General features: G+C 30.2%; 1 protein-coding gene across 2 annotated transcripts in view; it reads left to right on the plus strand.

Moving 5' to 3' along the window:
• The first annotated feature begins 206 nt into the window (after positions 1-206).
• Amph (amphiphysin) overlaps positions 207-27,783 on the plus strand; it is a 116,091-nt gene continuing 88,514 nt past the window's right edge. The window contains exon 1 of one of the 2 annotated variants that reach the window (XM_065511497.1): positions 207-965. In XM_065511497.1, the coding sequence (XP_065367569.1) occupies positions 897-965 (69 nt within the window). In that variant the 5' untranslated portion in view covers positions 207-896. The remainder of the gene's footprint in view (positions 966-27,783) is intronic. The other variant, XM_065511498.1, reaches the window with a different exon arrangement.

Below are 27,783 nucleotides of genomic sequence, written 5' to 3' on the forward strand. Positions count from 1 at the left end.
ACTTTTTAACAATATTTGATTGTAAGCAGAGAGTATTTAGCATAACGGTAAGAAGACGTCATGTGCTTAATGAGCATTTTATTATTTAAAAAAAAAACAGAGAGTAACAGAGAGCTTTTACAAAATAACACACGTATTTTTTGGGTGTATGTGTGTGTTTTAATTTGATGGGGGGCTATTTTATTATAACGCGTACTGTAGCATGCTGAGTTGAGTTGGAGCCGTTAAACGTAACACATTTCGTAGTTCGCTTGTATTATTGTATTCAATTGCATCGCAAAGTTCTGTTCGCGTGTTTTGTCATTCAGCCAGCCAGCCAGTCAGTTAGTCAGTCAACACTGCTACTAAATTTCTTTCTCTTGCTTTTCTTGTCAAAGTATTTTGTTATTGCTTTTTTTTGTTTTTTGTTTTTGTTATTTCAACACAATAATATTTCTTTAACGTACAATATTTCGTACACACAGAGTCAAACGAACCCAACGACCGACCAGTTCAGTTCAGCAGTTTCAGTGTTTTTGGGGACCTATAGCAAGCAAGCAAATAGTGTCTCAAGTATCACTACTTTACCGACGAAATTTTTGTTGTTGCTATTTTAAGTGCCAGAATAAAGTAATTTTTTTTTTTTTTACGAAAATATTTATAAAATAAAAACAAGTGCGAAATTTTACTAAAATTAAAAAATTATTTAACAAAAAAATATATAAAGAATTATTGTGCATTTACATACATAAATAATTTTAATACCTACAAATTTTATAAAAAAAAAGAAAATTTTTTTTAAACAAAATTTTCTGAAAAATAAAGAAAAAACGAAGAAAATTAATCGAAAAGTGCTAAAAATAAACCGAAAAATCAAAAACCTTTTAATTTATTAATAAAGTTGTGTCAAATAGTTAATGGCTGAAAATAAAGGAATCATGTTGGCGAAATCTGTACAAAAACACGCTGGACGTGCCAAAGAAAAGGTAAGTTTAAGTTATATTTTATGAAATTGTTTAATTAATTTTCATAGATAAAAAATAAAATCCACTTGTGTTGTTGATGTTTCAACTTTGAAAAGGGTGTCACCTTGCAATTTCGTATGCAATGCGAATTTTTAATTGTGTTTTTTTTGTCTTCTTTTTCCTTGCTGTTAAGGTATTTTTTTATTTTTATTTTATTCCTCATTTATAAAGTCTCTTGTTTGATTAGTTACTCTCTGTTGTTGTTTTCTTGTCTTGTACTCTTTTTTTTAATACTCTGTTAGAGTACAGGGTTGGGTAATAGTTATTACTGGTTATTGTTTTAAAGATTGTTGGATATTTTAATATGGAAATTAAACTAATTATTGATTGACATATTTTATTAAAAAAATATTTTTTATAGAAATTTTTAACAATTTAAAAAATGTTTAATTTTTCACAGAAAATTAATAATAGTTTAGAAGTTTTGGATATTTATTTTTATATACATATTTCCTAACTCTAATATCTTAAATGATAAAACCATAGAGAAAAAAAATTACTCAAAGTAATCACACGTACGAGTGTTGTTTTTGTTTTCACATAGTTTTTTCTACTAATACATTCTCACCACTTAGGTTTCTGACAACTGAGATAGGTCTTTGTCTATTCTCTATGGATAAAACCCTTTGATTTTTTTTTTAATTTTTTCCGACCTAATTTCCAAAATGTCTATGAAATAGTTGACGAATTTCAACTGTAGTTGACAATACAATGTAAACTTTTTCAAATATTCAATAAGTAATAATTCAAAAAAATCTTAAAAAATTTGTATTTGTTTAGTATTTATATAATATATACTTTTATTTACTTATATTAACAAAAAAAAAAAAAAACAATTAAATTCTGAAAATAGAAAACAAACTAAAAAGTATACACCATAGATTATTACAGACAGATCAGAAACTCTTCTATCAAAGACCTAACTCAGTTGTCAAAAACCTAAGTAACACTCGTATATGTAACTTTATTGAGTAATTTTTGTTGTTATAGTTTTTTTTTCAAGTTTCCGCTCATTGTATATTTTCTCTATGGTATTTAATGGTATTGACAAAACAATGGAAATTTAGGTTTCACTTTTACAAAAATTTTCTGGCGCTTGTAATTACACAGTGTTGGGTTGTATATCCCTGGATTTTTATTACTGCATTATTGAGACATGCATTGAATTAATTTAAGATTCAATTACAATCTCCATTGAAACATTTTGCCATTCCCTTGTAACTGCATATACATTTTCTAGTAGGTTTTCTTATGGACACTTACCTCATTAAATGGTAATCACTCGGTTACAACCCTAGAGGTATTTACGGATTCATTGTCTTGCCGTAATCTTCAATTTACGAGCATATTTTCCTAAGCATATTGATAGATAACATCTTTTAAAATGGATCTGTTACAGATTCAGTTATAGTTATATTTTATGATATGAATTGAGCCCACACCTTACCTTGAATAACAGCCCCACTCCATAATATTGCCACCGACCAACTTGACTGTCTTCCCAGCAGTTTGAAAAATGCAAATTGGAAATCTTACACTGGCTATATTAATTACTACTTGTACAACAAACTAGTTCGTGACTGTTAAAGTGGTACTTAAATTGTTATCATTTGCACTTAATTTTCCCAGTATATTCACTAATAAACAATAGCCAGATATTCGTTTTGAGTTTTTGAAAATTAATTCGAGTAAAATACAATCCTCTAAAATATACCACTTCGATGACCATATGTAATGCTGAATGTGGCCGTTGGTATTTTGATTCTCACTGATGATGCAGAAAATGCAAAAATTTAGACTAGGCCCACATTAAATTCTTAATAACAAATGGAGAGCAATGCAAAAATAAGAGCTGTGACTTAGTAGTTAGAGACTAAAAAAGAGTTAATGAGTTCAACTCTGCTCACTGATACATTTTTCTCTCTGAAATGCAGGAGAATTAGTACTATTGAATTTAATAGTGAAGTGTTATGCTGCAGTCAATAGCTGTAGTTCTCAATGGCTGACTAACTCGACGTGGCGGAACTAGTTCAATGAACTGCAGTGCTATTTGTGTACTTGGATTCCAATTTCATTCCCTTCAGCCATCTTACAAATGTTCCAGCACTACAGCTTCTTAAATTGTACTAGAATCGTCTGGTGGCCGAAATTCGACCACTTTTAAAACGCGTTTTACCACTGTTATGTAATGATTTTTTAAATAATTATATTGTGCATATCTGGAGAAAAAAACCTTTTAAACCATATATGTTTCATCAATATTGGTGAACAATAACATACTTAAAAGTGTACCACAAAAAAACGTGTCGGCTATTTTATATATAAGATTTGGATTTATCCGATAAGAGAACCATTCCATTACCAGTTTAAATATTCTTTAGATAATTGTATACTATCTGTACGGTTTTTTTTTAGCAATAGTTATTATGGCCTGCGGCTAATAGTTCAAGAACTAATTTCCAATTTTAGATTATTGATAAACTCCCTTGAAATTATCTTTTCCTTTATTAGTTTTATGTAAAATTCGTAAATTTGTTTATATATTCTAAAGTCATACTTTCTAAACCTATGTCATAAGTAACAACTATAAAACATGCAAAAATATACAATACAAATCATAAAATATGCAAATTAAAAAAATATGCAAAAATATGCAACATAACATCGATGACGTTTTTTTTGCAAAATGTTGTTGATCAACCTTGATTTTTGGATAACCAGCTACAAACTTGTATTTACATGATAATCCCAGCCCTAGTTATTATTTTTGTAACTGTTATTTGTGGGATACTATTGCATTTTATTACACTTTTCTCTGATTTGTTTAACCATACTAAGTACAACATTATTTATTTAATACACTTTATTATTGTTGTTAATTTGATACTATTTTTCACTCACTCCTTTAACTATTTCCTTCTCTTTAATCACAATAAATACCTGTAATCAGGCATGGAAAACTTAAATTTTTAAAAAAGGTAACAGATCTCTTAACTAAAAGAATAAAACTGATGACATCATTTTCGAAACTGAAACAGTCATATGAAAATCCTATTTCAAATATTTCTGATGGGAAGATGGAAAATCGAAATAAAATTTTTTGAAGAGGAATTTTGTGTTAACCAGGATTTTGAATCAACTTGGACTTACGTTAGATCTACAAATATCACTTGGCGAAATGACTTAAGTCAGATTAGAGGCTAAGCCATTACTTGTTTTGGAATAATGTTAAAAAATTAATATTTTAAATGTTTTTAAAATTCGTAAAATCATTTACAAAATTCTCTCCTTTGTTCATTTACTCCTATTTGACTAGAATGGGTCAAATAGGTCGTGCCTTCAAAATTGTTATTATACCCTTCACCTTCGTGAGAAGGGTATATATAAGTTTGTCATTCCGTTTGTAATTTCTACATTTTTCATTTCATTATACATATTCTGGATCCTTATAGATAGCGGAGTCGATTAAGCCATGTCCGTCTGTCTGTTGAAATCAATTTTCTGAAGACCCCAGATATCTTCGGGATCCAAATCTTCAATAATTCTGTCAGTCATGCTTTCGAGAAGTTTGCTATTTAAAATCAGCAAAATCGGTCTTCAAATGGCTGAGATATGAGGAAAAAACCAGGACAACCTCTATATTTCAAAGACCTTTGCAATGACGTATATAAAACCATAGTAAGTTGGACCTACAATGGGTCAAAATCGGAAAAATATTTTTTAACCCGATTTTTTTCACCAATATTTTTTTTCCGCTAAATATTAAAAAAATTTAAAAAACAAAAAAAAAAAAATTTTGTTTACCTGAAAATATTTAAAATTTTTATTTTGAAGTATAATTTGGTGAAGGGTATATAAGATTCGGCACAGCCGAAATAGCTCTCTTACTTGTTTTTTTGTGAGATGATTTGATCGTTGCAGTCAAATCTCTTTCGAGACATATCTTCAGGTTTGGAGATAAGAAATAATCACTCCAGGCTAATTCCGGAGAATAGGGTGGAAGAGGTAGCATTTCGTAGCCTAATTCATGGATTTTTTTTCATGGAAACTGCACATGTGTGTACCTGATTGTGAGCTAACGCGACAGCCATCTTGAGCAAAGCTTTCTTATTCCACAAGCTCTCGCACTTTTAATCTCCGATCAGCCAACACCATATCTTGATTTTTTGAATTGCTAGAGATCTCAATTGGGCGTCCATAAAGGGTCCCTGTCGCTTTGACATTTGAATTGGTCAATTGACACCATTTAGACAGGTCTCAAATTTAATTTTAATGAATGTGATCAGTGTTGGTTGGTGCTTAATTGACATCCTTTAGTTACTCTTTGGCAGGTCTCAGATCTAATTTTAATGAATGTGATCAGTGTGGGCTATTGGATATTGTTGTAACCTTGGAGAATATCGAATACATTTTTCGATCAGTTACATGAAATGTGTTTTTTATCTGTCACGATTCGTAATTTTTAGTTGTACTTCAATTTTTAAGTCACATTCTGAATAATTGTCATGAACTAATCGAGCGATGTAATAGTACTGAAAAAATAACATAGTACAACATTTGACATCCCTGACTTCAAAACTAAGTGTAGTTAGTACGTATTCGAAAGAAAAATAGCAGCAGCATTGTGGCAAAAATGTGTGTGGGTTGGTTTTGGTGGTTTTCTTGGTTTTGTTGTGGTTTGAATACAGAATCCGGTTGATGTTGAGTTTTTGCTGCTGCTGCTGTTGTATACATAGGTATGATATTCATACATAAGTATGCAGCAGCTTTCTTTAGATGTTTTCTGTTTGCATTTTTATTTAGTGCTGACGCAAGTGCATCTCAGCACCTGTTTTTCAACTTGATTCTTTCATTCATTTAAGTTGGTGTTTATTAGGCTGCCCTGCCCGTCTGCCTGCCTTCGAACCAACAAACCAACCTGACAACATACATAGATAATAGCAAATAGCATAGTTTTATCTATGATACACAGTTTTGTTAAGCTTCATTGACCATATGGTTAAATATGTTTATTGCTGTCGTTTTTGGACAGCAACCATTCCTACCTACAAAAAAAAAAAATAACAAAATAACAAACAGATATGAATATGAAGTGTCAATTAATGTTCTTGTTTTGGTCAAGATGAACATATTGTTCGGCTTATTTTTTTATTACAATATAATTAAAATTTCATATTTTATAGTAAATTTTATTTAATGTAAATTTTAGTAGAGATCTTATAATATTAATAAGCAATCAGAATGAAATCCCATTTAAGTAACTAATTAAAATATGAGTAAGGAACGCATATACATTTTACTGCTGAATTCCTAAATAAAACACACCCAAACATGATTCCATGTAGGAACTATCCATACAAAAATCATGTCTTCTGTAAGGGAATGTTAAGTGCTGCGCTAGCTGGAGAGCAAACGTAGTTCTTAACTTCGTAACTCTTTTTTGAAGTGCTTGAAAAGAAAATCCCTCAATAGAAAGTCTAGCGAGATCAATTTGCATTATCTTGTTGGTCAATTCACTTCATCCCCGGGAAATATGTTTGTAACCTCAAATTTTTCATGCCAAACTTGGCGTCCAAATATTTTGAACGTAACTTCCATTATCATTCAATTCAGACCAAAAGAAATTGTATATTATTGATTTGTAGTGCGAGACCATTGACGATCAACGATCCCGCAGGCGCAAAATCCCCAACAAATAGTAACATTTTGAGGATAGTAAAGTAATTCCAGAGCAAAAGTAGTGCTCAACTTCGTAGCGTCTTTTTCGAAATGCACGAAGGTAAATCCCACAATGTATGATCTTGTTGGCTAATTCACTTCACCACTGCCAGAGATAAATATTCCCTGAAATCGTTCAAACAAAATGTGAGGTTCGCTTTCAATTCAGGACAAAAGAAATTGTTTATTATTGATCTGTAGTGTTTGACGTTGACGGTGATGTTCTCATCAATTTCGTTTTCAGAATATGATGTCAGTTCTTCTTCAGCTGAAATATCGTTTGTCTATTCCCAGGGATAGTTAGTTCCACTCGCTAAACAATTTTAGAGCCATCTTGCACACATTGACATAAATAAATTTAAATAAAATAAATTTATATGGTGTGACATTTCCAATTTGACATTTGCCTTGTGTGTCATTTGTTCTCTGTATATATAGAAAAAAATCTATTTTAAATTTTCGAAGTTCATTTCCGTCTTGACTCTATTCCAAATGCTAAATGTAATTACTAAGTATAAATTTAGATTTAATTAAATTTCTAAAATATCACAGTTGAATGGCCAAATTATTTAAAGTAAAGGCAAATTTTTTTTAAGTTTAGGATAATAAATTGTTTTTCAAAAAAACACTAGTGTTAAGAGTAAAGTTGGCTGCAGACTCGTAACCGTTTAAAGGTAACGATAACGATAATTTGGTGACGGTGTTTTAGCGGTAACGTTATTTTACACTATTCTTCAGCATGAATGAATTATCTTAAAGTATTCTTTGGTGAAGGGGTATATAATAATATAGCACTCTTACTTGTTTATAATTGCAGTCATTTAGGTAATTGTATTTAAGCAATAACCTTAGACGAGCTGAAACGGTACCCAATCTTGCTTTTCAGTATTTAATTATTTAGGACAATTAATGTTGCATTTTAAGAGCTTTACAAATGAAATAATTAAAATTTGAAATTAAAAACCAAAACAGTACAAAAGTTTAGTGCCAACTAATTGGCAACATCCTCATGTATAAAAAAACTTATGTGGCAAATCCTCAAAACGAAGGACTTAACACATTTCACTGAAACTAATCATCTTAGTATGTTATAAACAGGGCAAGTTTTTCAAGCTTCTTGAATGAAAAGTAAGTTTTAGCTTATTACAGACATTTTTCGAAGAAAAAAAATTATTTCTTTGCTTGGACCAGCACTCAGGGGATGACCCCTTATTATGAAATGCATTGCGTTGGAACTAGGAAAATAGGTTATGGGAGAGAGGATAGAGGGAGTAGTGTTTGTGGACATTTCATTTGAATTTTCCTGTATTGAATGTGACTGGAAAAACTACAGCAGGAAGCTTATTCCACATACGGACTGTACGGCTAAAGAACGAATTTTTCCAGTAATGCGTTGTGCGATCCACTGTCCAGTCAACCACGATGAGCAGAAAGAGCCCTTGCCGAAGAACGTGTATTGCTTAAAAAACTATGGGTTTCGGGAACGGTTTCCTAATTTCTGCAGAACACATTCCATTGTAGTATAGATAAACAGTGAAATACACCCTACATTGCGACGATGTTTCAGAGAGTCAATAGAGCTAAATACCCTACTGTCACCGATAAGCACCTTTGTCCTTCCTGTACGCGGTCGAGTAACTCCAAAATAGACATTGTAGCTCTGGCCCATACATGAGAGTTGTATTCCATTTTAGGTCGAATATAAGTGGTGTAAATTGTAAGATCAGATGGAGTAAAGTATTTCCTACACCGTTTTAGAAAACCAAGGCACTTGAATGCTTCCTTCAACACTTGAAAAATATGTATTGTCCATCGGACATCGCACTGAATACACATGCCTAGAACATCAAGAAATAGTCACTCGGGTCTAAATCCGGAGTAATTCATTGATTTTTTCCTGGAAACTTCATATCACTTCACGAGAAAACACAATCTCTCGCGCTTTCAATCTCCGATCGGCCAACACCATATCGTGATTTGTTCAATTCTTTCGGGGGTAGACACCTCAATTAGGCGTTCAGAACGTTCGGCATCTTTCGTGCTTGTACGGCCATAACGAAATTCAGCAAACCACTTTTTTACCATTGAAATGTATATGTTTTTTTTCAATTTCTCCTCAAGTCACAAGATAGTCTACTATCAATTTCTATCAAATACAAACTAAATGACGCAGCTTGTTCAAATTGTGACAGAAGTCAACTGATAGATGCCTGTTGACAGGAGAAGTATTGCCCTTTCAGTAAAGAGCCGGGAAAATTAAAAAGTCGAAGACTTATTGACCCAACCGCCTATTATATTTTGGCATTTAATTTTGAAAACAGGAAAAAATGTAACCAAACTAATTAGTTTTATTCGAAAGATCAATACATGGCATTAGCATATGAAAAAGATTTCAGGCATATGATTCTGGAAGTCCAATTTTGAGCCACTTTTTCGAGAATTGCTGGCCGTATGTTATGAATAACACGATCAGCACAATCCAGAGACTACCCACCTCCTATTGAAACCACATTTCGCCTGAATCAATCTAATCCATATTTTCAAAAAAAAAATTATTGATCATGGTGCTGAAACGATCTTCATTAACAGTTGTAAACACCAGCACCAAACGCTGCCTTTTTCTTGATATAATGTAATTCGTAGGGTCTGATGTGGATTAGGTCTCACTCCATATGCGGAAATTTTGATTATTAACAAACCCGTTAAGCCAAAAATTAGCCTCATCCAGGAACATAACTTTGCGATAAAATAGTTCCAAAGTAATTTTGGATAATTTGGTCGCGTTGTTCTAGCTCATGATGATTTGCCACAGTATACTGATCATCAGGAAAACCGGAAATATGCTCTAAAAAAAACGTTTTAAGCGCTTTAAATATGTAGTAAAAACTTTAAAATATGCTCTTAAAATTTAAAAAATATGAGGTTAAAAAATAAACTTTTACATAATTTTTAATTTATGACAAAAAAAATTGTTTGATGAAAAAAAAATTCGGGTTATAAAATATTTTTCCCGATTTTGAGCCATTGTAGGTCCAACTTACTATAGCCTTATCTACATCGTTGCAATGGACTTTGAAATATCTATCATTATATATCCATATTGTCTATATTAATGACTTAGTAATCCAGATATAGATAAAAAAATCGAGGTTGTCCCGGTTTTTTGCTCATATCTCCGTTATTTATGGACCGATTTTGCTGATTTTAAATAGCAAACTTCTCGAAAGCATGTCTGACAGAATTATTGAAGATTTGGATCCCGAAGATATCTGGGGTCTTCAGAAAATTGATTTCAACAGACAGACGGACAGACGGACATGGCTTAATCGACTCCGATTAATATATATACTTTATAGGGTCGGAAATGAAAAATGTAGAAATTACAAACGGAATGCCAAACTTATATATACCCTTCCCACGAAGGTGAAGGTATAATAACAAGAACTAAAAAATATAACAAAAAATAAATACAACATAAAAACAATAGGAACTTAAGTTATGAAAAGTCCTCGAGATGTATTTTTTGATGATATTTTATATAAATATAAAGTCACTTCTTCAATTAAGGTTATTATTGCAATTACAAAATGTTGGCTTAAATAAGTAAGACAAAATTTGTTTTTGATAAAGTTAAATATGCTATTAAACAGTAAAATATGCTTTAAAACGCAAAAATATGACATAAATATGCTCCTAAAACAAATATATGCAAAAATATGCATTAAAGGGTAAAATATGCAAAAATATGCACTAACAAATCGATGCCAAAATTCTTAAATAGTTCTGAAACGTGTAAATATCTTATCCATGTGCCCATTAGACTCATCAGAAAAAACATGCATTTGCATATTTTGGTTTCCCTGCTGATCATAAATGTCATAAAGTGAGCGCAGTATGAGAGTTCGTTTGACAGTTAATCCTTTCGTAAGTTCTATCTATCGGGCTTAAAAAATGCCCTTTCTGCATAGTTCTAGTTTTTTGAGCTTTTTTGCTTATTTTAAATTTTGTTTGTGCATATTTAAACTTGCCCTGGTTATAACAATAAAAGGGTATTATGTACATATATGTATTTGACATACGTTAACCACTTTAAATGCTCAAGATTTTTGTTATAAAATACTATAATATCCTACTCGAATGCTGCAACACAATGGAAATAAAAGCCATGTCCATGTACTTTTCTTCTCATTTGCTGCATAATTATGCAATATGTATAGGAGGGTATTTATGTACTTGACCCACATTACATAGGTACATATGTATATAATTTTTTATTTATTATTTCTACTTTAACTTTATACAATATTAAAAAGAATGTTAAAAAGAATTAAACCAAAATAAAAAAAAAATATATAATTGTTAACCGCAGCAACAATAACAATAACAACATGATTTTTTTGGAACAGAATGACTGACTGTCTGATAAGAAGAAATGGGTGGGAAAAAGCATGAGAAAATAAAAAGAAATGGAACAGCGGCAACGAGCCAATGTTTAAATGAATGGAAATGATGCGCATGTTCCACGAAATTGTAGGCGCCAAAAGTTATAAAACTGTTATTTACTTGTTTTTTAAAACAACAAAAACAAAACAAACAGAAAATACTAAAACCCAACTCTGAAACACACTCAAAAAAGAGAATAAAAAAGCGGTTTAAATAAAACATAACCAAGAGATGAGAAATAAGAAATATTTAACGAGTTTTTATGAGTTTGAAATGAAAGTATATTTTAGCAAAACAAAAACCAAAAAAAAAAACACAAAAAGCCCACAAATCGTTGGTAACAAAAATAAAAGTTAAAATAAGCCGCTCTCACAGCAACAGCAACATCATCATTGTCATAATCCAACCATCCATCCATTCATTCAGCAATACAAAATAAATAAATAGAAAACTTTATTAGTATTTCTTTTTTTTTTGATACAATAAACTGGCATTTCATTATTATGTGAAGTTGATGATGATGATGATGATGAAGAAAATAAAAATATTTTTAGAAAATTAAAAAAAAAAGATTCAAGTTGTAGACAGCTAGAGATGATAATGCTCTTCATCATTACAACACTGCTGCTGCATTAAACAGCTAGAAAATTCATAAACGAAACTTCAAGGTATGGCTCGTAATCCTGCCCCCTGAATTAATGCTTTTATTGTACAAAAATGTTATGCAAATAACAAGGAATGAAAATATATCGGCCCTGAACCCGGAAAAATTGCATTGTTTTTAATGCAATTTAGCAAATACTCCTTACTGTTTTCCTGATAGCTACTATTTAGGTTTGAGAATACGAGTACCTTTCGTTTGATATACATATTGTCTATGTCAGGCCCTGATCCAGGGGAGCGGGGTGAAAAACGGAAAATTTCCCACCAAAACCGAAACGTTTTAATATAAACAAGTAAGAGAGCTATGATAGCTGTGTCAAATCGTGTATATCCTTCACCATTTTTATACTTCAAAATAAAAATTTTAAATATTTTTAGGTAAACAAAATTTATTTTTTTCCAAAGTTTTTTTAATTTTTTGGGAAAAAAATTTTTTCGAATGGTTTTTTTTTTTAAATTTTAAAAATATTTATTTTTTTAAATTTTTTTTTAATACATATTAGCGAAAAAAAACTTTTGTTGAATAAAAAATACGGGTTAAAAAATATTTTTTTCCCATTTTGACCCATTGTAGGTCCAACTTTTAATATAAACAAGTAAGAGAGCTATATTCGGCTGTGTCGAATCTTATATATGCTTCACCAAATTCAACTAAACAAAATTTATTTTTTTTCCAAAGTTATTTTTTAATTTTTTGTAAAAATTTTTTTTTCGAATTGTTTTTTTTTTAAAATTTTTTTTTTTTTAACATTTAGCGAAAAAAAAAATTTTTGGAAAAAAAAAATTCTGGTTAAAAAATATTTTTTCCGATTTTGACCCATTGTAGGTCCAATTTTCTATGGTCTTATATATGTACGTCGTTGCAAAGGTCTTTGAAATATCTATCATTAGTTATCCATATTGTCTATATTAATGACTTAGTAATCCAGATATAGGTCGAAAATCGAGGTTGTCCTGGTTTTTTCCTTAAATCGCAGCCATTTGTGGACCGATTTTCTCGATTTTAAAGAATTCCGGAGATATTGATGTTTGAATCGTGTATGTAAGTTATTTCTGGGCTTCGGAAAGTTGATTTCAACAGACAGACGGACATGGCTTAATCGACTCCACTATTTATAAGGATCCAGAATATACATATATACTTTATAGGGTAGGAAAATTATATTGTGGAAATTACAAACGGAATGGCAAACTTATATATACCCTTCTCACGAAGGTGAAGGGTATAAAAAGAAAAATGTAAAATAAATTTTAATTTATTTCCTCCCCCAAATGGTTGAACTGGATCCGAGCCTGGTCTATGTATAGAACTTAGGGTGCAATCCTACACATCCCAATCCTTACATATATTGATAATGGAGGAAGCCTATAGGAGACTACCGGGTGATGTGGTTGGGCATATGCGTATTCTAGGCATCTTTGGAAATTATCCTAGCATTGCAGGATAGTTTAGGTTCCTTACACCTGAAAGGGATGAGTGGATAAATCACATATGGTGGCAGGATAATGCCGATCAGATGTGGTTTATCGATGGTTTCAAACAGGCTAATGGTGACATTCCCATCAATATTTCAGGCGGAGATTTACGCCATCCTTATATGCTCTAATGAATGTTTAAGAAGGAGATTAAGTAATATTAGGATCTTTGTTATGTCGGATAGTTAGGCTGCGCTAAAAGCCTTATCATCTTCTGATGTGAAATCTGGTGTTGTCTTGGACAGCTGGACATCTTTGAATGAACTCGATGCGCACAATGAACTTACCTTGTGCTAGGTATCTGGCCATGAAGACCACGCTGATAATAAACTAGCTGATTGTCTGGCCCATAGTAGTGATCGACGATCGTTCATAGGTCCTGAACCTTTCCTTGGCATCCCTCGTGGATACACAATGGAACGAAATCGTTCTTGGTTTGAATCGGAATTTGCCCGATTTTGGGGTAACTTAACTGGACTTAGACAGTACAAACTGTTCATTATTCTGTCAAAACGTAGATTTCAAGTGTTACTTCTATTGGTGTATGACTTAAAAATGCGGAATTTTTCAAATTTTTAGCTTTAATTTTAAACATTTAAACATTTGTACGATATAAATTTATTCAAAGTATTGACCATTGTTAGCTATGACATTTTCTCATCTTTCTGGCAGCATATGGATTCTGTGCCAAAATAACTGCTCATCTTTTGAGGCCAAGAACAAATCACGCCAATATCGGATCCTCTCTTCCCAAGTGAAGCGTATCCCAGAGAGAGAGAGCGTTATGCATCGATCGAAATAAATAGTAGTCGGACGGGGCAGGTCCTGATCGTTGTTATGATGGAATATTACGGTTTCATGTCTGGCCGTATATTCTGGACGTTTTTGGCCATTCGATACAGGTTGCATTCGATACAGATTCTCTGCGATGGTCTGGTCAGATTTCAGCAGCTCATCAAATACAGAAAATTACATTAGCGCAATGGATATTTGGCTTTGGTGTCGATTCGGCTAGTGGGACGGGCTTCACATACGATCTCTTACACTTCGGGTTATTGTAATGGATCCATTTTTCATCGCAAGTAATAATTCGATGCTAAATTTATTTTCTTTTATAGCGTTCAAATATAATTTCGGACATGCAAAAACGTCATTCAAGATCTCTCGGCATCAATTCGTATGGACCCCAATTTCTCTAGCTCTTGGATAAATCTTGCTGCTCGCAAACGTTTCGAAATTGCTGCTTGAGAAATTCCCAATGACTTTACAAGCTGTTGTTGAGTTTTGAAACAATCTTCATGGAGTAATACCTCCAATTCCTTATCTTCAAACTTTTTTGGCTGGCCTGAGCGATCTTTGTTTTCCGTGTCGAAATCACAAATTCTGAACCGATCAAGTCATCTCTCTCACTTTCACCATAAGCTTCGGTGTACTTCAGCTGCACTTTTTTTCAAATTTAAAAAGTAAAGCAAAACTTCCCGCATATGACGCTTTGTTGGTACAAAATTCGACATTTTCGAAGTAAAAAAAACTTTGTTGTTTACACTATAATGTTCAATAACTAAGTGAGAATAAATGACAGATATGTACCCTTCAAAATAATATATAAGTTATTAAAAACAAAAATACGCCATCTATTGTAAATCTGTAATTTTTAAGTCATAACAATTTTTTTTAATTTTTTTTTCTTTCAAATCGTAGTCTTTATACGAGTTTAAGCTGATTAATTTCGTTGAGCATTCCAATCTGTTCAACGCTGTTTGACATTCTAAAAAAATTTGACGAGATCTAGATTTAACTCGCGACTGCTCCATATGAAATACTTGGATCCTTAGTTAAAGCATTACTTCACATTTGCTCCGCTTTCAGGTCTATTTATCATCAATTTTTAAATAGCTGGTCCATTTTTTTGACCCTAGCATTCATATCTGCAAACTTTGGTAAACGTTTAACATTAATTATTTTAAGTTATAATTTAGTCTACTAGAATTGCATACTTAAATGGTTTATTAATTAAGATTTTAAAATAAAATCTTTAAAAATGGATATAAAATATTCAAACTTGTTTCAATTCGACACAAATAAAAATTGTAACTAAAAACGTATCTGCCTGTATCTAGTAGTTGTCAAATTACGTATGTCGATCGTTTGTAATGATGGTTGCAAGTAGCTGCAACACCTAAAACGTAGTTTCATGCACGTACAAAAAGATGCTGGCTTGCAGCAGCTATTGTTGTTTGGACCAGGTTGACCACATTTTGTTGTTGTTTGTTATTGTTTTCATTTCTACATTTAAAAATTGAAAAAAGAAAAAAAAACTCTGTATGTATTTATTTATGTATTGAATGAATATTGGAATATGGAGTTTATAAAACAACACAATCTCATCGCAACAAATCACAGACACTCAGTTAAACCAACAAACCAGAGCCTAACTTAAGAAACTTTCACTTAAACCAGCCAGCCAGCAACCAACCCCCCCCTCAACACAATCATCACATGTTGTTGGCCAGCTTAATAAATAGTCTGGTGTTAATTTGACTTAGAAACATGGCTTATGTTTTAAATATGGACTGGAGTGGCCTGGCCCTCTTTAGTAAAGTAGCAGAAGATGGAGAAGCAGAGCTTTTAAGATTAAAATTTTAGAGAACTACATGAATATTTTAGTTTCAGTTAATAAATCAGGTTTTACAATTCATCTTGAGAATTTGGTGGATATGTGGATTAGTTTTGAGTGAAGGTTAAAGAGAAAAGAAATTGAATGAAACTATTTAGCAAGAGAGTGAGTATTTGACTTTTAAAGATTTTAATTCATGTTTTTTGGCTTTAATTTATCTTTCTAATTGATGTATTGATGTCCAAAATGGGATGGGTTGTTGTTTACTTACTTTTTTTATTTGATGTATTACATTTTGTTTTAAAACTCATTTGCCTTTCAATACCAAACGCTTAAACTAATAAACATGAGTTTCTAAAAGAAAAGAACTGAGTTGTACAAACTGTGGTACTTTCATTTTCAAAATTTGTTATCAGGTAAAATTTGGAATTTGTATAAACTTCCAATTTTTTAAACTAAAAGATGGACAAGTGTATATTGGTAGACCCACAAAAGGTTGATCCTTATAAAATTCTAAGCTATGTCCATCCGGCACCTAGAAGGAAGAAACGAGGGGGATGAAATTTTCCCCAAATGTTCTGTGTTCCCTCTCTGATCAGAAATCAGAGAAATATAAAATTAACCAAATCGGTTGAACCAGATAAATGTTTTTTTACTCTAAATGTAATGAAATGAGTGATCAACAATATTCGAGGGCGGGTCAATAAGTCCGTGTCCCTCTTAACTGAAAGGCCAACATTGCTCCTATCATCAGGCATCTGCGAGTTGACTTCTGTCAAAATTTGAACAAGCTGCATGATTTAGTTTGAGTTTGACAGTGGTTTATTGAATTCCGTTGTGGCCGTATAAGCACGGAAGATGCCGAACGTTCAGGAAGCCCAACAGGACCTCAACAGGTCTCTACACCCGAAACAATTGAAAAATATCGAGATTGAAAGTGCGAGAGATTTTGGAAGCCATAGGCATCTCACATGGTTCAGTGGTATCAATTTTGAATGAAAGCTTTCCGCAAGATGGCTGCCGCGTTTGCTCACAATTGAGTCCACATAAAGGTTCAAACATGTGCAGTTTTCATGGCAAAAATCCATGAATTAGGTTACGAAATAATCCCTCTTCCGCCCATAGCATCGAGTAACTATTTCTTGTTTCCAAACCTAAAGAAATTTCTCAGCGGAAAGAGATTTGACTTCAACGATGAAATCAACAATAGCTTGCAAAATAATTCGCAATTTCAAAACGTTTGCAAGCAACAGGATTCATCTAAAAGCAGGGAAATTGGATACCATACGAATTGATGTCAAGAGACCTTGAAAGACGATTTTGCATGTCCGAAATGCTGCTTGACCGCTATAAAAGAAAATAATTTTTGCACCGGTCAACCAGCCGAATCGACACCAAACCCACATTCCCACGACAGCCGGTTCTACACGCAGAGAAAAAATATAGTTGGGCATGGTTACTGTAACCATTTCAATATTGTTACAAGTTTTTTAACTATATATTATAGTCACAGTAACCATTTACATGATTGTGATAACCATAATATGGTTAATTTACGATTCACATGATTGTATCAACCATATATGTTTGTAACAACCATTCATATGATGAAGGACTTATCATATTATGTTGCTCTCGGCTTAAGGCTTATCATAATCTGAGAACAACATATTATGATAAAATTATTCATCATAAATATGGTTGCCACAAACATATATTTGTTTACTGTAACCAGCAACAACTGCTGCTACAACAACAACAACACCAAACCCAAATATCCATGGCGCTAAGGTAATGCTGAGCAAAAAGGTCCCATCTATTATGAGTTGCTGAAATCTGACCAGATTATCTCCAGGAAACAACTGATTAGCTTGAAACGTTCATTGGCCGAAAAATGGCTCGACCACATGTTACAATACCTGTTAAAAACTATTTAGAATGAAGTGGTTGGGGAGTTTTGCCCCACCGGCTTATAGTAGAAATCTTTCCTCGTCCGTCTACTATTTGTTTCGGTCGATGCAGAATGCTTTCTCAGGGATACGTTTCACTTTAGATCAGAGTATCCGAAATTGGCTTGATTCGTTCTTGGATTGATTGGTTCTTGGAATGAGGGATTCAAATTTTGGAATATATTTACGTTGCCCTTATTTCGCTCGATATTTTTGACAATAATATTTCGAATGTACAATTTTTTTTAATATAGTACTGTCTGAATGGAGCATAAAGATCAAATTATTTTTCTGATACTCATAATTTTTGCAAAATCTATTCCACTCTATAGATGTACAAATGTCACGTACGATGACATAGAATTGCCTATAAATAAGTTCCTTATTCATAAGTTCTTTATTCAAAATCAACTATTTGCAATAAATGACGCCATAATTTACAATTTACAATTAATATTATTTAATATAAATACAAACATACATATTTTCATTTGATTAAACAAATGATATAAACCACTAAAGTATAAACAATATAAAATATCTAAGAATATCTAAAATACATTCAAACATACATATGAATTTTAGCCAAAATGTTGGCCCAATATTGTAGTATTTGAACCATATGTACTTTTTCATCTGTTTCTCTGTCCCTCTACAAAACATTTGCACGGTTTATTTTTTATTTTTTTCGACCACCATTATAGCCGGTGACTAAAAATTCTATGCGGTCAGACGCATAAATTTTCTTCTAAGAAATACATAGTTCATTTTATGTTATTTTTATTTTATAATAAAAAAAAATCAAATGGCTAAGTACATAGAAAATTTACAATTCATATTTTTCTTTATGTGGCATAACTTTAGTTTTGAATTTTTCATATTTATTATATTTTGAGACTGGACCGGTAAAAAGGAAAATTAAAAGAATATTGTCTATAAGCAAATTAAAATACAAATTTGAATCTAGAGGAAAATGCGAAAAAATGTGTTCTAAAAACATTTTTTTCCTTAACTTTTTTCAGAATAATAATGTGTCTCATGGCATCAAAACATCAGCAAAGATTTTTTAAAAATAAATAAATTCATAGATATACATATGTATGTGTATTCTTGTGTATATGTATAGTCAGTCGTCGCACCAATATTTTCTTTTTTTATATATGTTTGAGTGTGTTTTCGTTATGTATTTGAATATAATTTTATTTTTTAGGAAGCTCATGAATAAAAATAAGTTTCGTTTCGTTTCATTATTTTTTTTTTTCTTCAATTTCTTGTCGATTTTCTTCTATTTCTATGATGATTTTGTGCGGAAATTATAAAATGTTGGTTGAAGAATTTAAACAGATTTTTTTTTTGGTTGCGTTCATTCGTTTAGCTTGTTTTCATTTAAGGGCGATGATGTTTGTTCTAAAAACGATTTATTCTTTTTTTCTAAATAAAATGTGTGAAAATATATGTATGTATATGTTTTTTAGATATACCTAGCTTTATATTTAATTATTGATGATTGATTTGTAACAAGAAAGTGCCATTAAAATTGTCTGCAGTTTTGTTTGATTTGAACTGTGATCCGTGGATTTTTCAGCTTACATTTTTATGACTGAGACTAAATGTGTCAATAAAACGATTATTTTGGAATCTTTAGGGATTTATGTTCAACACCAGACAGTGGTTGACAATACAATGGAAACTTTTCCAAATATTCAATTAATAAGTAAGAGTTTTAACGGAATTCTTAAGAATTTTTGTATTATTTTTAATAACCGGTTTTTTTGGTTAAGTCGGTTTCGGTTTTTTTTGAAAAGCTCACATTTCGAATATCGAAGAAACCGGATTTTTCTCCTCCAATAACCGGTTTTTTTCTAAAAGTGTGTTTTTATGGTTTTAATGCATTAAAATCTTTAAAAAATATTCAAAATCGAAAAAACACTCCAACTATTTTAGAAGATTTTTTATATTTAGAAAAATGTCACAAGCGGTCTATATTATCTTTATATATATAATTTGTCTGTACGTGTGTTAGTAACTGAACTCCTCCTTAACGGCTGGGCCGATTTCGATGAATTTTTGTGTGTGAGTTTGAGTGGGTCCTTGGATGGTTTAGATTCACAATTGATCTATATAGGTACAATGGGCGTGGCACCTCCCCTACGAAATGAAAATTTATTATTGCATATCTGGAGTACTATTATAGTGGGAGTCTTTAAACTTTGTGTGAGCTATGGCCTAACAACGTTTGCCGGCACAGCTAGTATTCTATATATTTTTTCCATTTTTTTTAAACCTAACGTAGTTGTTGACTTTAGAAATTAAATAAAAGTCATAAAATAGCAACTACTCATTTTAGAAAAAAATCCATTTTAATTTCAAAATGTGTCAAATTTGAACCGAATATCTTAAGAAAACAATAGCTTTGGTATTTACAAGGGGAATTCCAGTTTTCATACAAATATAATGTTCAGCAAGTATGATGAAAAGAGACGGATATATGTTAGTGCTACCAAAGCTCTGAAAACATTTAACTTAATTGTGCGTAACAAAAATTTAATATTTTAGCTCCAGGTCAAATTTGACCTTAAGTGCAAAAAATTTTATAGATTTTTTTTTGCAGATTTGTGTTTCTAAAACGTAGTTGTTGATATTTGAAATTAAATAAAATTCATAAAATACATATCAAAAATATCAACCACACACTTTTAGAAAAAGTTCAATTTTAATATCAAAATGGGTCGAATTGTCCGGAAGACTTTGTGAACGTTAAAAGAAGTAATCAAAATTAGAATTAAAAAGTATTTAAGCGTTTTAAAAAGGCTTATATTTTGTAATTAGAATACATGTATATTCTTTGTCATAAGTATGAGATCTTTAATATAAAATAAAACTTATTTTCTTCTGATTTCTAGGCGTTTTAATATTTTGCCAAAAAACCGGTTAACTGGTTATTATTAAAAAACCGAAACCGGTTTATATTAAATTGCATTTTTTCGAAGAAACCCAAAACCGGTTTCTAAAAAATGTCGAAGAATCGATCACCCCACCCTAGTATTTTATTATGAAACACAGGTTTTTGGATAATAAATTATTCTATTTTTCATGAATTTTTGCCATGGAAACTGCACATGTTTGTACCCTTTTCTGCACCCTATTTTGAGCAATCGCGGCAGTCATCTTGCATTCTAAGTTGAAACCACTGAGCCATGTATGATGCCTATGGCATCCACAATCTTCCACACTTTCAATCTTCCGGATGTAGAGACCTCAAATGGGCATCCGGAACGTTCGGCATTTTCCGGCTTTCAGGCTTTCCTCCCAAACTTTATTATTTTGGTTCTATTGTATGGATGACTTAAAAATTAGTAATTTTTTAAAATGTTTTAGCTTTTATTTATAGATTTTTGGTAATTATTCGAACTTTTTATATTATATACATATATTTTGAAAGTAAATTTTAATTAGGCTTAAGTGCATTTTATTATAATTTATTTGAAAATAATTCAAAGAATATCACTGAATACTAATTAAAGTTTTAGCTTTTATTTTGAAACAATTGTACAATATAAATTTATTCAAAGTATTGGCCATTATTAGCTATGCCATTTTCCCATGTTTCTGGCAACATATGGATTTCTAGTCAAAATAACTGCTCATCCATTGAAGACAATAACGAATCAAGCCAATATACTCTGTTCCAAAGTGAAGTGTATCCCAGAGCGAGCGTTTCGCATCGATCGAAACAATTAGTAGCTGGACGAGGCAAGGTCTGGAGTATAAGGAGAGCGGGGCAAAATTTCCCAATCACTTCTTTTCTAAATAGTTTTTGACATATGGCCGAGCGTTGTCGAGATGGAATATTACGGTTTCATTTGGGACTTTTTTGGGCAAATGCTCGATTCAAACGAATCATTTGCGTTCGCTACAGATTCTCTGTGATGGTAGATTTCAGCAGCTCATAATAGATAGGGCCCTTTGGATCTCACCAAATACAGAGCATTACATTATCGCCATGGATATTTTGCAGTGGTGTCGATTGCAGCTGGTTGGCCAGACTTCACATACGATCTCTTACGCGGGTTATAGGAATGGATATATTTGTCATCGCTAGTAATGATTCTATCGGCATCAATTCGTATGGTACCCAATTTCCCTTCTTTTGGATGAATCCTGCTGCTCGCAAACGTTTTGAAATTGCTGCTTGAGTAGCTCCCAATGATTTTACAAGTTCTTGTTGAGTTTTACAACAATCTTCATGGAGTAATGCCTCCAATTCATGGTCTTCAAACTTTTTCGGCTGGCGGATTTTTGACTTCCGTTTCAAAATCACCACTTCTGAACCGCACAAACCATCTCTCGCACGTTGAAACTGATGAAAAACATTCAATATAAGCATTGGTGTGCTTCAAGTTAATGAAGTAAAGCAAAACTTCCCGCACATGACCCTTTGTTGGGACACAATTTGACATTTTCGTAGCAAAAAAAACTTGGTTATTTACGCTATAATGTTCAATAACTAAGTTAGAATAAATGACAGACATATACCTTAAAAGTGACATATAAGTTATTAAAAACAAAAGCCGCGTTCAAAAGATACGTCATCTATTGTAAATCCCACTATATTTTAATAGAAAACCAAGTAAATTTGACCAAGTAAGCAATTGTAAGTAACATATCCTTGCCTCTAGGGACCTAGGCGCCTTCAACAGACAGACGAACGGACATATTTAGATCGTCTCACAGAATATAAATACTTCTGTGTGGGTCTTCAACCAATATCTCGAGGTGGTGGGCATAAAAAAGTTAAAATTTGTTTTTATATACATAAGTGCTGGTTCACACACGTCAAGTTTACATGATCAAGTCTGAGTTTATAGAATAGAGAGGAAGAAAAAGAGGAAAATCTTTCCAATTTCCTCTCCTCTCTCATCTACAAACTCAAGACCTGCGCAAGTAAACTTGACGTTTATACTAATGATGTTTGTTTCAATGTAATAATTTCAGAATATTGATATCATAAGAAAAAAATTTACACAATTTTGTCAAAGTTAATTTTTTTTAGTAATTTGTAATGAATTGAAATTTTGAAAATCTTACACCAAAATTAACCCTATTTGGGCTTAGAAAATATTTGTAATTTTTCCCCTTTGTTCAACGATCGTTACGTCTGTTCTGGTTTTTCTACAAATTAAACCCAAAAAATGGGCAAAACTGCAAGAATAAAACACAAAAAAAATCAAGATAATTAAATCGAAATATAGAATACCAAATGATAAATGTCACTGCAAAAGAAGAAAGAAAAAGCGTTGGAATGAAAAGTGTGTTTTTTAACGCAACAAAATGTTTTAAAATTTTCTTTTTTGTTTAATTTATGTTCTAAAATATATAGGAAAGCAGAAAAATTAAATTTTCATTTGATTTTGTTCTTTTCTTTTCAAAATAATGATGATGATGATGACGATGATGGCGACAGTCAATCTTAAAATAGATTCTTGCCATTTTCAGATTTTTTTCTTATTCATTTTATTTTATTTAGTTCCATTAGAGATGGGATGAGTTTGGTACATGCAAACTCTTTTTTTGTTTTTAACAAATTTCTCAGGCATATAAAAATAAATCATTTAATTGCTAAATCGTATGGGCTTGTTGGATTTTTGCTCTCTTTAGCTCTCTGTTAATTTAGAAATTTCTTGTTGAACTTTCATTTCGAAAACTTTGTTTTACTAAAACTTTGTATAATTTATTTTTAAAATTATTTTGAAAAAAATAAAAAAAAAACTAATATCGACAACCATTTGTTTTATTGCTATTATAACGCATCACCGCAAGAAGGGGAAAATTTATATATATAAAACGTGTAATTAGCTTGTAAACTTTATTTGCCAATTTGCTAAGTAATTTCTTTTTTTTCTTCTTTCATTACTTGACAAAAGAGACTATTTCTCTTTTTTTCTCAATTTTAGTACCAATACAAAAATTTATTTATATTCGATTGACATTTCATTGGCAATGTGCTGTTTTGTAATGCCACCACTCTCAACTTGCCTGTTGATTATTGAACTTTTATTTAGATAAATAACAAAAAAAAAATTCAAATAAAATAACAACAAAATACAGCTTTTGTCTTCTATTATTTAAATGCCAAAAAAATGTTTTATATATTGTACATATGTATTGTTTGTCTTTTGGCTAAAAAGAATTTTGAATTTAAATTTAGCTGTGTTCTTTTTTTTTGTCAAATTTAAATACGTAGTTAACTGGTTTTCTATGTATGACCTCCAGGGTTTTCAATTTTATTTTGTTGTTGTTGAGAAATTAACATTGATTTCGTATGAATAGTTAGAGAGAAATTGTGTAACTTTCTTTGTAAATCTTAAGGAAGCCGCAGATTTCTGCTGTAAGTAAAATGTTAGTAACATGTGGTGGGTTCATTCAACTAAAGAGTTTTGTAAAATGTTTTAGAAAATGAAATAAATTCATTGCAACTTAAAGAAGCCAATGCCTTTTAGTAAAGAAATTTTGTATTTTTAATATTAGAAAATTTTCTAAATTAAAAGAATATTTCAAATGATTTTATCGCAATTCACTAAAAAAAACATTAAAATAAGCCTTTCAAATCCAAAAAAAAAATTAAATTTTAAGAATTCATAATTTTTGTTATCTAAATCGAAACTTAACTTAACGAAACTAAATTCTTAAATTTGCGAACAAATGAAATCTGTGATGATTTTTAAAACTTAACGAAACTTAAATTTTTTTAACGAAAAATTTTAAACCTAATTTTATACCAATTCATTTAATTTGGATTAAAATTTTACAAATTCCGAACAAATTTCTTTATCTTTGGAATATAAAAAACTTAACGAAACTTTATTTTCTGAACCAAAGTGGTTTGCCTAGAGATTTTATCATAATTCATTAAATCATACTAGATACATCATAAATCTAGAGACAAATGGAAATTTTGACGATTTAAAAAAACTTAACGAAACTGTTATTTTTTTAACGAAATTTTTTAAACCTAATTTTGTACCAATTCACTTAATTTGGATTATCATTTTTGTAATACAGCAAAAAATTCTATATTTTTGGAATTTAAAAAACTTAACGAAACTTTATTTTCTGAACCAAAGTGGCTTACCTGGAGATTTTATCAAAATTCATTAAATTATACTAGATACATCTTAAATCTAGAGACATATTGAATTTTTGACGATTTTGAAAACTAACGAAACTTTAATTTTTTTAACGAAAATGTTTAAACCTAATTTTATACCAATTCATTTAATTTGGATTATCGTTTTTGAAATCCCGAACAAATTTCATTATTTTTGGAATTTAAAAAAACTTAACGAAACTTTATTTTCTAAACCAAAGTGGCTTACCTAGAGATTTTATCATAATTCATTAAATCATACTAGATACATCTTAAATATAGAGACAAATTGAATTTTTGGCGATTTAAAAAACTTAACGAAACTGTTATTTTTTTAACGAAAAATTTTAAACCTAATTTTGTACCAATTCATTTAATTTGAATTATCACTTTTGTAATCCAGCAAAAATTTCTTTATTTTTGGAATTTAAAAAACTTAACGAAACTTTATTTTCTGAACCAAAGTGGTTTACCAAGAGATTATATCATAATTCATTAAATCATACTAGATACATTTTAATTCTGGAAAAAAACAATAAATTTCTGACGATTTTGAAAACTTAACGAAACTTTAATTTTTTTAACGAAAATGTTTAAACCTAATATTGTACCAATTCATTTAATTTGAATTATCATTTTAGAAATTCCGAAAAAATTTCTTTATTTTTTGAATTTAAAAAACTTAACGAAACTTTATTTTCTGAACCAAAGTGGTTTACCTAGAGATTTTATCATAATTCATAAAATTATCTTAGATACATCTTAAACCTAGAGACAAATTGAATTTTTGATGATTTTGAAAACTTAACGAAACTTTAATTTTTTTAACGAAAATGTTTAAACCTAATATTGTACCAATTCATTTAATTTGAATTATCAGTTTAGTAATACCGAAAAAATTTCTTTATTTTTGGAATTTAAAAAACTTAACGCAACTTTATTTTCTGAACCAAAGTGGTTTACATAGAGATTTTATCATAATTCATTAAATCATCTTAGATACATCTTAAATCTAGAGAAACTTTTAATTTTTGACGATTTTGAAAACTTAACGAAACTTAAATTTTTTTAACGAACAATTTTAAACCTAATTTTATACCAATTCATTTAATTTGGATTATAATTTTACAAATTCCGAACAAATTTCTTTATTTTTGGAATTAAAAAAACGTAACGAAACTTTATTTTCTGAACCAAAGTGGTTTACCTAGAGATTTTATCATAATTCATAAAATTATCTTAGATACATCTTAAACCTAGAGACAAATTGAATTTTTGATGATTTTGAAATCTTAACGAAACTTTAATTTTTTTAACGAAAATGTTTAAACCTAATTTTATACCAATTCATTTAATTTGGATTATCGTTTTTGAAATCCCGAACAAATTTCATTATTTTTGGAATTTAAAAAACTTAACGAAACTTTATTTTCTAAACCAAAGTGGTTTACCTAGAGATTTTATCATAATTCATTAAATCATACTAGATACATTTTAATTCTGGAAAAAAACAATAAATTTCTGATGATTTTTAAAATTTAACGAAACTGTAATATTTTTAACGAAATTTTTTAAACCTAATTTTGTACCAATTCACTTAATTTTGATTATCATTTTTGTAATACAGCAAAAATTTCTATATTTTTGGAATTTAAAAAACTTAACGAAACTTTATTTTCTGAATCCAAGTTGTTTAATTAAAGATTTTATCATAGTTCAATAAATCATACTAGATACATCTTAAATCTAGAGAAAAATTAAATTTTTGAAAATTTTTAAAACTTAACGAAACTTTAATTTTTTCTAACGAAATTTTTTAAACCTAATTTTGTAACAATTCATTTAATTTGAATTATTACTTTTGCAATCCCGGAAAATTTTAATAATTTTTGGAATTTAAAAAACTTAACGAAACTTTATTTTCTAAACCAAAGTGGTTTACCTAGAGATTTTATCATAATTCATTAAATCATACTAGATACATCATAAATCTAGAGACAAATTGAATTTTTGACGATTTTTAAGACTTAACGAAACTGTAATTTTTTTAACGAAATTTTTTAAACCTAATTTTGTAACAATTCATTTAATTTGGATTATAATTTTACAAATTCCGAACAAATTTCTTTATTTTTGGAATTTAAAAAACTTAACGAAACTTTATTTTCTAAACCAAAGTGGCTTACCTAGAGATTTTATCATAATTCATTAAGTTATACTAGATACATCTTGAATCTAGAGACAAATTGAATTTTTGGCGATTTTGAAAACTTAACGAAACTTAAAATTTTGTTTAAAATTCATTGAAACCGTGTTTTATTTATATTCAATTAATTTGGATTATTCCTTTGTTAATTTTCGAAACTTAAAAAATTTAACGAAACTTTATTTCAATGAACCAAATTAGTCAAACTAGAGATGTTATCAAAATCCATTACGCCTTAAACCTGACGATTTTTAAAACTATAAATTTTTTTAATAAATTTTTTATCTATATTTATTCTGCTTTTCAAAATCCAGTAAAATCTTCATAATTTTTCGAATTTAAACAACTTAACTTAATAATATTTTGTATTTTTTACTAATATATTAATTTTATTTTCATTACAGGTAAATATTTTTGAAAAACAAAAAAACATTGGAATATTTAGTTAACTAATGATGATGATAAAAATAACTTTGTAAATTTGGTGAGTCATTAATAATAAATTAATTGTAATTAAATACATATTTTGAATATTTTTGATAATGGTCATACACATCAAA

The sequence above is a fragment of the Calliphora vicina genome, chromosome 5 (assembly GCF_958450345.1).
Source record: "Calliphora vicina chromosome 5, idCalVici1.1, whole genome shotgun sequence".
Lineage (NCBI taxonomy): Eukaryota > Metazoa > Arthropoda > Insecta > Diptera > Calliphoridae > Calliphora > Calliphora vicina.